Below are 15233 nucleotides of genomic sequence, written 5' to 3'. Positions count from 1 at the left end.
GATCCAAACTCAGAAAGACAAATCCTTCAAAACATTTTTATATGTTTAATTAACTTATAAAGAGGTAGATCTTCCTTATGGCTTTTTTATACATCCTTTGTGATTATCCCCACCCTGACCTGTCCCTCCGCTCCTGTATGAATTGTCCCCTCCCAGTACTCCTGCCTCTGCTCTGACATCACACACATGTGTTCTATCCTATCCATACTTGAGGTCCCCTTCCATTCTGAGAATAGCACCATATTATACAGCAACACCGTGGTTTACATTTCAATGCTGCAAAGCCTTTCCCCATGCTTTTCACTGTGTTCTTTAGATTACAAAATTATTTACACCTGACCATGTCTTGACTCTATGACTGTGATTATAGTCTTGTTAAAACCTAGATTTTTTTGAGAGACCTCTCTGATTTATGCTCTTAAAGAATTTTACTTTCCTTTATAATATTCTGAACTATTGTTTTATTATAAATTATTCAACTATTCTGAATCTGAGGACATTTAGATGTCATCATTGTCCTCTTCTAGTTCAAGCCACTCAATATCACAAACTGCTAGTAGGATGCTTACTTACCATCTTGGGTAGAAAAGATAAATATTGAATCATACATTCCCTACCCAGTTAGAACTTTTCTCATTAAGAAATAGATATTTAAGCAAGTCTAAACAGAAAGATTATAATTGAAGTTAATACACGATCATGGGGAAGAAGCTGAGGTCATTCTAGGGCTGTTTTAGCTTGCATGGGAGGACATGGCTTTTCAGGCCCATGTGGAAATCTGAGTGCCTAATAATCTGGCCACTTCAGAGTTGCATGGTTTGATCACATAGAGGTGTGTAATTGTCATGTAAAAGGAAGAAATTCTTCCTGTCATATGCTTCCCAAGCGGCCTGCTGCTGAATTCTCCTCCCAATTGTTTACAAACCCTTGAGAAAATTTTGTTTGATTGCTTTAGAATTCACACATCAGGTTTATAGTAACCATTGTGATCATCTTTGTATGGTTATGTACTTTTATTCTTGTTTTGGATTTAAGAACATTTTGGGCACATCATTTATGAGAACTGAATTTGCATCATTTTCATCTCTTCCTCTCCCCAAACAATGGCTATGCCCCTCAACTCCCTCTCAGGTTCATGGTTTCTTCCTTATTTACTGTTATGTTTGTGCATGCGCACATGCATGCAATACATACATCCCCTTCTGAGTCCATTTAGTGCTGTTATTATGTGTATTTGTTTATAGATGACCATTGAATAACCTATCAGGGGACTCATCCCTGGGAAAAACTGATTTTCCATCTCTGCAGCCATTAATTGTTTGTGACTCTTCATCTCGGGTGTGACCTTGTGAGAGTTCCTCTATTCATGCTGGCATGTCAGCTGGGGTTGTCATTGTGCTGGTCTTATTTAGGTGTTAAGACTTCATATTGTTGAGCTTTTATGGATGCAGCTCCCTGTCATATATACAGGACTGTGTGCCTGTGGAAAGTGAAACGGTTGTTTGATCACTCCATTGTCATGTTTCTCTTGTTTGTTCAACCAACTTTTTTTGATTAAATTTTTTTTTCATAGAATGTATTTTGGTATTTCCCCTCCCCAAACTCCTCTCAGAACCCACCTCCCTATCTACCCAATTTCATGTTTTTTTCCTCTCTCAAAAACAAAGCAAAACAACTTCCAGTAAAAAAAAAAATAAATGAAAACTTCCAAAACATAATAAGACAAAAATGCCTCCCTCCCCCAACCCCCAGGATGAAATAACACCCCCCCCCCGCAACAAACAAACACTACTGGTATGTCGGTCAACTACTCCTGGGCTTGGAGCCTGCCCCGAATTGTGGTTGATATACCCAGTGACACTCCACAGGAAAATGGATTTTTCCTTTCCCAATGGGTATCAATTGCCTCTTGGTTAGGGGTAGGACATTGTGTTTACTTCCCTTTTGCAGTGTTGGGGTTTTGTCTTGAGCCTGTGCAAGACACACGCATGCTGCCACAAGGCTCATGTGTGTATGTGAGTCCTATTGTCTGAGGAAGACTCTTTCTCTGCAGCCATTCACTTGCTTTGACTCTTACAATCTAGCTACCTCCTCATCTCCATAGAGCCCCGAGTCTTGACAGGAGGGGTTAGATGAAAACATCCCATTTAGGACTGAGGACTACATGGTCTCTCACTCTCTGTACACTGCTCAGTTGCGTGTCTCTGTGTTAATTTCCCTCTACTGTGAGAAGAAGCTTCTCTGAAGAGGGTCGAGGTAAAGCACTATGTCTCTAAGAGTCGCTCTATTGCTCTCTTCCCTATTATTATTACTTAATAATAGTAGACTTTATCCTAGGTCCATGACCTATTCAGCCTGAAGTTCTTGGCCATTTTAGCTGTATCAGGTATGGGTTCCATCACGTGGAATGGGTCGTAAACACAATTTTTTTTTTTTGATTTTTCGAGACAGGGTTTCTCCGTAGCTTTTGGTTCCTGTCCTGGAACTAGCTCTTGTAGACCAGGCTGGCCTCGAACTCACAGAGATCCGCCTGCCTCTGCCTCCCGAGTGCTGGGATTAAAGGCGTGCGCCACCATCGCCCGGCTAAACACAATTTTTAAAAGTGGTTGTTTATTCCCCTAATATTTGGGTCACTGTCACACTACAACAAGTTGCTTTCATAGGTTGTAGATTTTGTAGCTGGGTGACATTAATGATTCCCCTTCTCCTCCAGTGTCACAGAGTTCCTTCAGCACTGTGAGTGCTAGTCAGTAGGGGTGAAGCTTTTAGCTGGGCACCAGCTTGTCTTCTTGTTCAATTCCATGTACATGTTGTCTTCCACAATAGGGCCTTACTGCCAGGTTGTGAAGAGCTGCCGGTAGCTTTGGCTATAGCTTGTAATGTTTGAGGGTCCATGGCACCCTTTTGAACAATGACTCGGCAGAATATAACCCCTTCCTGGCAATGGGGATTTTTTACTTGATGGCATAAGATGTTTTCCCATTATGTTGTAACACCATTTAAATTCCTTTAATATATGTATATGTTTTCGGAACCTTGTCTTAGTGTTCTGTTGTTGTGAAGAGATACCATGACCACGACAACTTTTGTAAAGTCAATCATTTCACTGGGACTTTTCACAGTTTCAGAGGTTCAGTCCACTGTCAGCATGCTGGGTAGCAAGACAGCACACAGGCAGACGTGATGCTAAGAGTTCTACATTGGATCTGTAGGCATCAGGAAGAGAGAGCCACTGGGCCTGGCTAGGGCGCTTGAAACCTTAAATCCCACTCCAAGTGACACAATTCCTCCAACAAGACCATACCTACTGATTCCTCTAAAGTAGTGACACTCCCTAATGACCAAGCATTCAAATACAACAACCAAGGAGGCTATTCCTATTCCAGCCTCCGCAAACTTCTACAGCAATAGGTTTCCATATGATTGTTCATAAAGCCTTTAGTGTTAGCTGTCCTTTCCATATTCCCTCCTTTACCCTTCTCTCCCATCCCCACACTTCAGCCTCCTATTCTGGTTTTCCCTTTATCTCTCCATAACACTATATTCTATTTTCTCTTCTTTGGAAGGCCCTCTTCTCCCCCTTGGTCCCTTACTAGAGATATAACTTCTGTGTTTATTCAGGTTATCGCAAACATATCAAAAGTTTAGGTACTAACATCTACATGTAAAAGAAAATACGCAATATTTAAAGAATTTATTTTGTGCGTGTTGGGGCGGGGGAGGGGCTCATGTACTATGGAGCCCATGTGCAGGTCAGAGAACAACTTTCAGGTGTCTCTTCTCTCCCTCACCGTGTTGGTTCTGCAGTCCAACTCAGGTCATCAGGTAGAGGGGCAAGACTCTTTACCCGCTGAGCCATCTGAATGGCTCCAAAAGAGCGTGTCTTGTTGAAAGTAGACCCTTTGTTCTGGCTGAGAGTTTGGAGGTAGGGAGTGTAAACCTTTATTTTACAAAGAAAGAACCTGAATCCCTTAAGAGCTGGGGATTAGTGGTGAGCATGGTCAGGAGAGCAACTCTTGCCCCTTTATTTCTCTGGCTACTTTGCTCAAACAAGCTTCTTCAGGTGAACTGCCTTCCTTCTAGAATCATCTGGGAGCCTGAGTCTGCCTTCTGTTGACAAGTACCCAACTGAACCGCCCCTGAGGGACAAATAAACATAACCTATCCTGATGAGATTTTCAGCTGGATTTCTAATTTAGCAGAGATTGGATAAAGGTTGGATCATGTGTCTTTCTGCAGGGCGTGCCTTACCCTGACCCACTGTTTGAGCACACATGATGTTCTTTGAGGTTTTTTTTTTTTTTTGTGTGTGTGTGCGTGCACGTGTGTGTGTGTGTTGTTGTTGTTGTTGTTAATATCTGTAACTTATTTTAAAAGCACTCAGTCCTTTGGGGGCTTTAATAAAGATGAGTTGTTCCCTTCCAAAATTGCTGAGGCCCAGTTTAGGAGATTCACATTTGAAAAACTGTGTAAATATTGGCACAGGGCACTTAAGATGATATTATCTGATGACAATTTATCATTGTCAGGGAGATACAGAGATGCGTATCTGAAAAAAAATTCCATGTAATATGGAAGCAATTATCTTGACAAGGCTGGGAAAGTTTTTGTCAGATTATCAAGAAAATGTACAGTGAAACTTTGGAAAGAGATGGGAAAGAGTGAGACTAACCTCTAGGCCAGTGGTGATATGGGTTCTGATACCCGAAGCCTGTTTCCACAAGGCAGGGGAGTTCCTCTGTTTTTGCCCATCCAGATGTGCCTTGTGGAAACCCTGGGCCAGGCTGCTGTTCAGGCTTGACCCCTCTACCTGATTCTCCTAGTGAGTCCCTGCTAATTGGTGACCAGCAACTAAAAAACTAAAATAAGACACCTCCTCTTTATTTCCCAGTGTGTTTTCTTTAACAGACAAATGTTTTTGAGGGCTGAAGGAATTTATACAGCTTTCCTCTGTCTACAACACACAGCAAATACAGGGATATACATTTCTAAAGAGGTTTGCGTTTTTTTTTTTTCCAGTGCTGGTGGCTGGTGCTCAAACCCAGGACCTTGTTTATGTTAGGCAAGCACTGTGTCCCCAAACCAAACCCTTTTATGACATTGTTTGTACTTGTCACATGCTAGACTTTGAGTTAGGTTCTTGGGCTCCTAGATGGGTAAGTCTCCAGGAGCTGACAGGTTGATAGGATGGGGCTTGGAACCCGCATGTAAGCAATTACAGGTCAATGTTATAAAGCCCTGAAATGTGGTGAGTCATGGTACTAACAAGTGGCCTGGAATCCAGCCCTGGAATGAGCCTGTGGGAGAAAGGCTGCTGTGGCTTTTCTGCTTTTGGATATTCTTGGCTTCCAGACTGCTTCAAGCTTTTTCCCATTACCTGGGAAAGCAGGCCCTAAGGTGAATGGTTAATTCACTACGAGGGATGGGGGTGGACTAGCTCGGAAAGACTCCTGAAAAGACCTACACCAAGTTGATTCCTCAGGACCAATCAAAGCTAAACAGGCTGGAATCAGAGGAGAGGTAACCCAGCTGAGGGGCTGTAGGAAAAGCGAGGGGGAGTGAGTACTGGCTGGGTAGGGGTACAGCCATTGAACAGGATGACATCATGAATTTGAGGAACAATTTGGTGATGAGCGTTGTTGGAGGGAGGAAGGAATCTCCAATTTCCTCTCCTAAAATGACTCTAGCTTGTGTCAAATTGACAAAAAACTAACCAGTGCTGTGGGATAATGCTCATATACACTATAAAGATTTGTCACTCATATTGGTTTAAAAAAATGCTGATTGACCAGTAGCCAGGCAGAAAGTATAGGCGGGGCAACCAGACTAGGAAAATTCTGGGTAGAGGAAAGGCACAGACAATCACAAAGACAGACTCAGAGGAAGCAAGATGAGAATGCCATACTGAGAAAAGATACCAAGCCACAAGGCTAAACATAGGTAAGAATTATGGGTGAATTTAAGTTGTAAGAGCTAGTTAGTAATAAGCCTAAGCAATAGGTCAAATAGTTTATAATTAATATAAGCCTCTGTGTGTTTATTTGTGATTAAACATCTTCAGACCGGGCAGGATAGAAATTTCTGTCTACAAACCAGCACAGATAGCGAGAATAAAAATGTTTCTCTCTGTTGTGTGAGAGTTTTCCTGAGGAGACACAGCACATATGTTCACTCACCCATGAAATGGAACCCACACTGGGTCAAAAGAACAATTACAGTGATGTCCATCTAGGTGAACCAATGAGCTTTCATTAGGGTTACTAGCAGGAGCATGGGTGAGGAGATACAGGGTCAGAGTTGGCACCCAAACATCAGCATCACCACAAAGCCACATGGTAACCCCCATGAAAGCTGTCGCCCTGGAGCACTCTGGATAGCTTGAAGGTAGCATGAGTGGTCTAAGTCTCTCTTTGCTGCTCAGTTGGTCGGTCTTCTCTTGCTGCTGTGGTTGTTTCCTCCTTTTATAAAGCTGGGGGTTGTGGTGGGCTTCCAGAATCTTCCAAGTTTATGCCTTTGCATGCATGTAAGCGTCTGTTTACCACTTGAGTTTCCTTCCCTCTCCTGGAGAGAATGTTTCCATGGACATTTCCTTAGTCCTTTGCCAGCCCTTCTCCCACCTCATTCCCCCTTTAGCTCTAGTTAAGGACAGCAATGCTCTGGTGACTTTCTCTCACCACAGAATCTAGCCATGCTAACAATGTCTCCAAGTCCAGTAGCCAGCACTGCAGTGTATCTGAGTTAGTCAAGCAGACCGCCACAGAGCCTTGATGGTTCAGATTCGGCCTTGGATGAATTTGCTTTCACTTCTCTTTTTCTTTAACAAATCTGTCCTCATCTCAAAAATAAATGATGGTGCTAAGACACAGCATACTTCAAATGCAGATTTAACATCTAAAGAAACCAGACTATTTTCTCTTCAAGATGCTTTACATCTCCAGGACATAATTGAAAGGATCACCTTACTTATGTGACTAAGTACAGCCCACTTTACCATCTCTGACTCATTTCATTCTAAAGTTCTCGAATGCATTAGCACTTCCTCACAAAGAAGTCGTGTTTCATCATCTACTGAGAATCTGACAGATTGGCCCAGGGCCTTTTGCCTTTTATTAAGAGGCTGTTGAAGACTCCTCGGTTGCTGCTGCTGCATCATAGTCCTTCAGTCTGTTCCCAGTTTAGTATCAACCCTCTAATGCTTTCAATCAGTTAATCACACAGTGGCCTTGTCTTCAGGGCCCTATCTATCTATCTATCTATCTATCTATCTATCTATCTAGACAGTAGTTTACTATGTTCCCTCAGTTGATCTCAAACTTGCTCTCCCCTCCCCCTCGCCTTAGCCCCCCAAGTGCTGGTGTTGTAAAGGATTGTCATTATGCCTGGCTGCTCTACCTTAGCTCTTGATGTCTATCATCCCCTTTATTGGTAACCCTGAGTCAGTCAATGACAGGTGTGCTGTTTGCTGGGCATATGGATGCTTTTTGCCTAAGGTACGCTTCACTACATCTTTCTGGATCATGGGAGTATGCCTGTGCTAGAAATTTGCTCATTAAATCTCTTCTTCCCTCCCTCCTTCCTTTACTCCCTTCCTCCCTCCCTCCCTTCTTTCAATGTCACTTCTCTGTTAGATCATCTGCAATCACCTCATACAATGATAACCCTCTCACATCCCTATCTCCTTTCCTCCCTGGTAATTATTATTTTCTAATTCATGCTCACTCGCTTGCTCACTGGCTTGCTCACCTACTCACTCAATTCCTCCTTCAAAATTTGACCTTTTATTGTATCTTCCCTTTTATTTCTCTATAAATTCCTGTGTGAGTGATTATGTTGAGTTATTGCTACACAGAACCTAGTATTTAGTGTGTATCGATTTCTCAATACACACCAAATTATAAATAAATGAATGTTATGAAAGTGGTAGGATAATCACTGGTTAGGAGCCAGAGATCTGTATCTTAATGTTTACATGTTCCTATAATAAAAAAAAAACTCTTAAAGATTTTCTCTGTGCTTCTCTATGTCATCAACCAAGTGGCATGCAATTTCTGTTCTACTGTTGTACTAGGACTTATGCAAAGATTTTATTTGTTTGTTTTTTGGAAACAGGGTCTTTTTCTAGGCCAGGTTGACCTCAAACTCACTATGTAGTTGAGGGCGAACTAGAATTGAAAGTTCCCTTCTCCCACCTCATGGGTGCTGTGACTGCAAGCCTGTGTTTCTAGCTCTGGCTTATTTAGTACCGAAGATTAAGCCCAAGGCACCATGCACGTTATGCAAGCACTCCATAGACTGAGCTGCATTCCCTATCCCCTATGCAAGCCTGTCTTGGGCACCTTACTCTGTGCATGTGAGGGATGATTTTATTGTCTTGTTTATATTCAGTGCAGTGAACCCTGGGATTTGTGCTCCCTTTGCTATAAGCCACTCCCAAGAAATGGTTTAAATATAGTGTCACGGTAAAAGGCTCATTTCTGTGTTTCTTTGGAAATACTTTAGTGGATTCTTTGAATATCACTTAGATCATGCATTTGAACTTGTCATAAGCTATTAAAAACTTGGAGAATACAATAGTAACCCACTACAAGGGTCTGGGGTCTCACATATGTCTGGTATGTGTGTTGATTTGGTATGTTGCACACTTTGGTATAGCTCACCCCCACTGACACACATGGCAGATATGATGTCATTTCTGAGATGAACAAGAGTTGAGCATGGTCATGCATGCCTGTAATCCCAGCACGTGGAGCCAGAGGCAGGAAGATAGCTTCAAGTTAGAGACCAGCCTGGGCTACCTAGTGACCAAAGCCCCTCCTTAAAAACAGTAAGAAACAAATCAAACAAAACACCTAGAGAAGACAGCACCTTCAAAATCCAACAACCCCCAAAAGAGGGAAAACCTAGGAAGAGTTCCAGTCTTTGCCCCTGACTCTGAGTTACTTAGCCCTGACAAAGCCCATTTTCACTCTGTGGACGGTGTTTCTTTAATGCCTGTCTTCACTCTGTGGACAATGTTTCTCCAATGCCTGACTTCACTCTGTGGACAGTGTTTCTCATGGATGTTTTGCTTTTTTTCAGACTGTTTATGACCAGTGGTTCATCACTCTTTTTAACATCGTTTACACATCACTACCTGTTTTAGCCATGGGGATATTTGACCAGGTATGTGCTTTTCCTTTTTCTGTATTTGTTGCTTACTTTCTCTGTAGAATCTTTCAGCTATTGCTAGATAGCCTTTAAGTAGAAGGCTGATTCATGGGAAGATCCTTAGGAATGCAGTTTTAATTAGAAGTGTTACATGGGTCGCAAGTCCTTCTGGGTTCCCTCCCCTGCCTGCTGCTTCTCCAAAAACGTTCTCCATCCAAGTGTGCCCTATCTGTTCTTAGGGTTCACATCTCACAGCATTGATGTAAGGTTCTGAGAAGTCATGCATGAAGTCTTTTCTTTCATTTAAGTCCATCATTTCTCAAATTTCTATGATCGTATCTTTAAAATTATAATATTTTAAATTGAATTTTTTGAGGCTTTGATAAACACACACAATGTATTATGACCACACTCACTGTTCCCCAACTCCTACTTCTAAGTCTTCCCAGATCTACCCCAACACTCCAACTGACCCTCTTAGCTTCACATCTCTCTCTCTCTCACTCTCTGTGTAGAAAGTTTGTAAAAGAATAGGTTTCTACATGACTTTAGCTATCGCTCTTCCTGCTCCCTCCTCTATCCTACCCCGCCATTCCTTCCCCACTTAGATCTTCCTTCCCATCATTCCACTTTCTTCCTTCACATTACTTGTATTTCATTATCCTCCCTCCTTAAGCTCTTTCTTTCCCCACCAATGGGCTCTCTCCAATTTCCTGGATTCAGCAGGTACTTAAGTTAAATACATAAATCTAAAGGGCCAACGCCGGCTCCATGGCTGAGTGAGAATCATTGTTTTTGTCTTTTTGGGTCTGGGTTACCTCACTCCATATAATTTTTTTCCATTTCCACCCATGCACCTGCAAATTTTATAGTTTCAGTTTCCTATACAGCTGGATAGAATTCTACTGAGCATGTTTACCACGTTTTTATTATTGTCTCGTCAGCTGGTAGACATCTCGGCTGTTTGCATATCCTAGTTACTGTGGTGAATATGGATAAGCATGGATCTCTGTGGTAGGATGTATGTTCTTTGGATATCTGCCAGGGTTCACATGGTAGATCTGTTTGTAGCTTTTAAAGCCACCTTGCCACTGATTTCCATGGTTGTTGCCCATGTCTGCATGCCCACTGTCAGGATGAGGGTTTCTGGTCCCCACATCCTCACTACTATTTGCTATCACATGTTTGCTTGATGATATCCAGTCTAGTTGAGGTGATACGGAGTCTCAAAGTAGTTTTGATTTGCATTTTCTGATAGCTAAGGATGTTGAAAAATTTAAATGTTTATTATCCATTTATACTTTTCTATTGAGAATTCTCTGCTCAGACTCATAACTCATTTGAAAACTGTGCTATTTCTTTTATTGAAATGTGTGTATATTCTAGTCCAGCAGGTCTCAACCTGTGGGTCATGACCTCTTTGGGGGTGGCCAAAGAGTTCTTCCACAGGGATTGCCCTAGACCATTGGAAAACACATATATTTACATTATGATTCTTAACAATAGCAAAATTACAGTTATAAAGTAGCAACAAAAATAATCTTATGTTTCAGTGGTGACCATAGCCTGAGGAACTGTGTTAAGGAGTCTCAGCAATAGGGGTCAAGAACCCCTGTTCTAGACACTAACCTTCTGTCTTATGTGTAGCTGGTGAGTTTTCCTCCATTCTGAAGCTTCTCTTTTTACTTGATTAACTGTTTTCTTTGGTGAACAAGAACATTTTAATTTAATGAGATCCTATTCATTGATTTTTGATTCTATTTCCTGAATGACCAGGGTCAGATTCCGAAGACTCTTAACTGAGCCTGTGTCCTGACATGTACCCCTTACTCTTCCTAGTAGGACTTTTGGAGTCCTTGATCTATTTGGAGTTGATTTGTTTGCATAGTGAGATACATGCGTTAGTTTCATTCCTTTCTATGTAGCTATCAAATTTCTCCAGTCTTATTTGCTTAAGATGCTGTTTACTCTCGTGTGTATTGATGTCATCTTTATAAAACAGGTCAGGTGGATCTAGGTGTGTGGACTTATATCTCTGGCTTCCATTTTATTCCATTGATTAATGTGCTTGGTTTGTGTGCCAGTACCATGTTGTTTTAACACCATAGCTCCATGGTTTAAATTAAACTAAGGAACGGTGATGCTTCCAGCCATCTTCATTGTTTCAGATGGTCCTAGCTCATCTTGAGTCTATTTTGCTTCCCTACTAATGCTAATGCTTTGTAGTTTGGGCGAAGAATTGCATTTGAATTTTGATGGGATTGCCTTGAGTCTTTAGGTTGATTTTGGTAGGATGGCCATTTTTACAATGTTAAATCCACCCGTTCATGAGTCTGGGAGACCTATTCATCTTCTGGGTCTTCTTCAGTTTTTCCCTTTGGTGTTTTGAAGGTTTTCATTGTGCAGGTCTCTCACTTTGCTATCTAGCTATATATCTTTACTTCCCCCCCGCCCTTTTTCATTAAATGTTAGCAAACAGATTCCTTAGCTTTCTCCACCCTTCACCGAGTCACAACAACCCTACAGTCTGTCAAAGAGTTGACAAGACACTTCAGTGACACTTAGAGTACACACACACTTGGCTAGCTTTCCTCCTCTACTGCCCAGGATAAAGGAAACTTGAAACTGTGATATCTGCCTCCCAAACAATGTGGTATGGAAATTCCTGCCATCCCTTTGAAAGTCTGTAAATCTCCTTTGTTCAGGAGCCTTGAAGGCTTTTCTTTAGCTTCCCATCATGTTAGACACGGTGGGTGAATGAAAATAAGGCCATGACCACTCCAAGGTATGGTTGAGAAGGATTTTATTGTAGATACAAGGGAGAGGGCCAGAACTGGGCCATGAAAGTGGGGGTGGGAGGTAAGAGAGGAAGAGAAGAGAGAGAAGAGGAGTGAGGGAAGTGGACCAAGACAGGACCAAGAGAACTGAATGTTAGGTTTATATAGGAATGAGAAGCCATGAGAAAGGAAGCAAAGTCCTTGGGCTGAAGAATTTTAAGGTAGGGGGCATGGTGAGAAGTTCTGGGAGGAGCCACAGGTACTGAGTGAGCCTTGTCTAGGGTTTCTTTGGAACCTGGTAGTGTCTATATGTCCTAATGAACTCCCAATTCAAGCCCTGTCATTCCCCGCCTCCTTCATAGTTAACAAGGCTCTCTCTCTCCTTAACAAATCTTATTCTGGAGGGTTCTTCCATTCAGATCACTTTGTGAACCTGTTGCTCTGGCTTCAAGCATTAAAGTGTCTCTGAATTAGTGCCTCTGAGACCACATGCTGGGAAGTGCTATGTTAGCCTCTGGGGGTTTGGAGAGAGCTGTGCAGGGCTAAGGAAAAAATGAAGGGACAGGGGCAGCAGGGGCAGTGCATAAAATATCAGCATGTACAGTGAGGCCTTCGTGGCCAGTACGGAGCAACCCCAGGGCACCAACCAGCCCATCTAAGACAGGTGAGCACACACAAGTCCTCAGTGATGGAGAGAAAGAACCCAGACTTTATTCAGTGTTTTTGTGTGTGAGATGGGAGAGCGGGGAGAAACCAATTACCAGAATGGTGCTTTATAACCTACTCTGGTTTGGAACGTACTTCCTGGCAAGGAAGGAAGTCTGGCTGCCTGTGGGGAAGTAGAAGCCTAGCCAGTAGAGTTTCCATGGCACAATTAAAGTGTATTACTTTAAAACATTTTTTTGAAGTATTTTTGAGACCAGATTTTCTCCAATCTGTTATTAGACCTGTTTACTAGACTTCGTTTTCTGGCCCAAAGCAATCTATTGCGCAATGCACATCCCCGCGTTGTGAGGTCACTCCCTTCTCCCGTTCTGTCTGCTTTGTAGTTGCTTCTGAGTCCCTGTCCATATGGAAAAAGGGCATCTGCACAAAGTCCTGAACTTCAAAAAGACCTTAGATGTAAAGGATTAATTAAGCACACGCTCTTCCAAGTGCTGCTGTTCACAACTGTTTCTTTTCTTGATGCTTTGTAGCTGCCCACAACGTGGAGTCAAATAGTAAAAATAAAGCAGTTCTGGGAAGAAAACAACAACAAGAAGAAACCAAAAAACAGTCATTGTGCAATGTGAAAAAAGTAGAGCAAAGCAAAACAAAATATAATAAGTCTCCTGATTGACATCAACTTGAATGTCTGTTCCTCTCCTCTTTTGGTTTGTCTGTGCTGGCCCTTAAGCTGATGGCAGAGTCATGGATGATGTGCCAGAAGGCCGCAGGGGTCATCTCTGCGGTCACTCATTTCGTGAAAGGAGCAAGGCCAGGGGGTTAAGTCACAGACCGACCAGCGAAGAAGTGGCGGAACTAAGTCCATCCCGAGCTCACTTGAGTTTGGGCCGCTACATTTTACTATCGTTATCATTTATTATCACCATCATTTCGTCAACATTTTATGTTAGAGCATAGATTATTGACCATTTAGTACGGGGCAAGGATTCTTAGTCATGACAGTGGTTTTCTGTGTGGGAGGTATTATTGTCTGCATTTCTACAGATGAAGAAACCAAGACTTGGGTTAAGTAACAAGACTACATACTGCCAAAACCTGTTACCAGGCCTTCAGCTCATCACTGTGGTTTCAGAGCTTGTGACTGTAACTGTACTAGTCACCACTCTAGAAGAAAGTACTCTCATATGATGGCTTCTGCAGGGAGGACTTCTTAAAGAGAACGTGTCAGGATTCACAGAACCCATTTTTTGCAGTCTGGGCCATTCGGCAAGGATGAAGGGGTATTAGACTTCTAGAATTTATCATTCATGGCTCCATGGATGCTTCTTCTCTACATATAGACTTTGTTTTTGTTGTTGTTGTTTCTTTTGTTTTTCAAGAGAGGGCTTCTTTGTGTAGCCTTGGCTATCTTAGAACTAGCTCTGTACACCAGACTGGTCTCCAACTCAGAGATCTGCCTGCCTCTGCCTCCTGAGTGCCACCATTTCCTGGCTGGGCTTCTGTTTTTGTCTAGACTTCTATGCTGGCCATCTTTTAGTCTTGTCCCTTCATTTTGATGCTCACACTGTGGCTATTAGCATCATTTTTGTAGACAACCAGAAATGCAGAATCTGTTTTATAGATTCATACGTCCATTAAGTTTTAGAGAAATCAGTTTTTTTTTCCTAGAATTTGGTGGCTGCTAAATCTGGAGCTTCCTATTCTGTCTGTTTCTGTTGTCCTGAGCCCTTGGCATTTATTGCTGAATTCTCTCTGGGCAAAGTGTTTAGTCTCAGGTCCTAAGTGTTTAGTCTCAGCCCCCTTCCCACTTTGAACACCACATGGGTTTCCCCCCTTTTCTCATCATTCCTGCTCACCTCATGCCCAGGGGGCCAGTGCTGACTCTGAAGCCCTCTGCAGATTATGTTAGCAATTTCTTCACGGTCCACAGCTATACATAATGTGCTGGAATCCTGGACATTCAATCCTTCCAAGATGGCAGCAGCCAGAGCAGCCTGTAGAGAACGTAGCAAACAAATTTTGACTGGATTTCAAATATATGCATTCAAGTTCAGACAAATCCTGCCTGTGCTGTTTAAGATCTGGGTGCCCTCTCCTCTGTTTCTATTGGGGATGGAAATGTCTTCATATCAAAGTAGGGGTCATTTGTAATCTGGTAAGTAGGTTCTTCTGGGAATAAAAACACGGTAATGTTTTATTCTAGCCCAGTGAGTAATAGGTAGCAGGTGATGCTTACAATGACCTTGTCTGTTTCTGAGGATAGGGAATACAGGGCCTCCCTGACTCTTCTCTGAAACTGCTCTCTGTTTACAGGATGTGAGTGACCAGAACAGCATGGACTATCCTCAGCTCTACGAACCTGGCCAACTGAATCTACTTTTCAACAAGCGTATCTTTTTCATCTGTATGGCACATGGAATCTACACTTCGTTAGCCCTTTTCTTCATTCCCTATGGGTCCTTTTACAACGTGGCTGGAGAAGACGGGCAGCACATTGCTGACTACCAGTCCTTTGCGGTTACCATGGCCACATCCTTGATCATTGTGGTCAGTGTACAGGTAACCCTGTTCCCTAAGCCACTCTGCCTTGGTGTGATTGGTTTACACATATGTTGAAGTTCACTATCTGCTGATTCTGCTTGT

At 42.4% G+C, this 15233-nt stretch overlaps 1 protein-coding gene across 1 annotated transcript in view; it reads left to right on the top strand.

The window, feature by feature from the left end:
* Atp8b4 (ATPase phospholipid transporting 8B4 (putative)) overlaps positions 1–15233 on the top strand; it is a 151978-nt gene that overhangs the window by 125157 nt on the left and 11588 nt on the right. Inside the window, exons 23-24 of the mRNA XM_041679239.1 lie at positions 9079–9162; positions 14904–15149. Coding sequence (XP_041535173.1) covers positions 9079–9162; positions 14904–15149 — 330 coding nt within the window. The remainder of the gene's footprint in view (positions 1–9078; positions 9163–14903; positions 15150–15233) is intronic.

This window comes from Microtus oregoni, unplaced genomic scaffold, assembly GCF_018167655.1.
Source record: "Microtus oregoni isolate MIOR12 unplaced genomic scaffold, Mior012 000031F_ref0000149, whole genome shotgun sequence".
In the NCBI taxonomy this organism is placed as follows: domain Eukaryota; kingdom Metazoa; phylum Chordata; class Mammalia; order Rodentia; family Cricetidae; genus Microtus; species Microtus oregoni.
The sequence above is the reverse complement of the archived record's forward strand: the minus strand, read 5'-3'. Positions and strand labels throughout refer to the sequence as shown.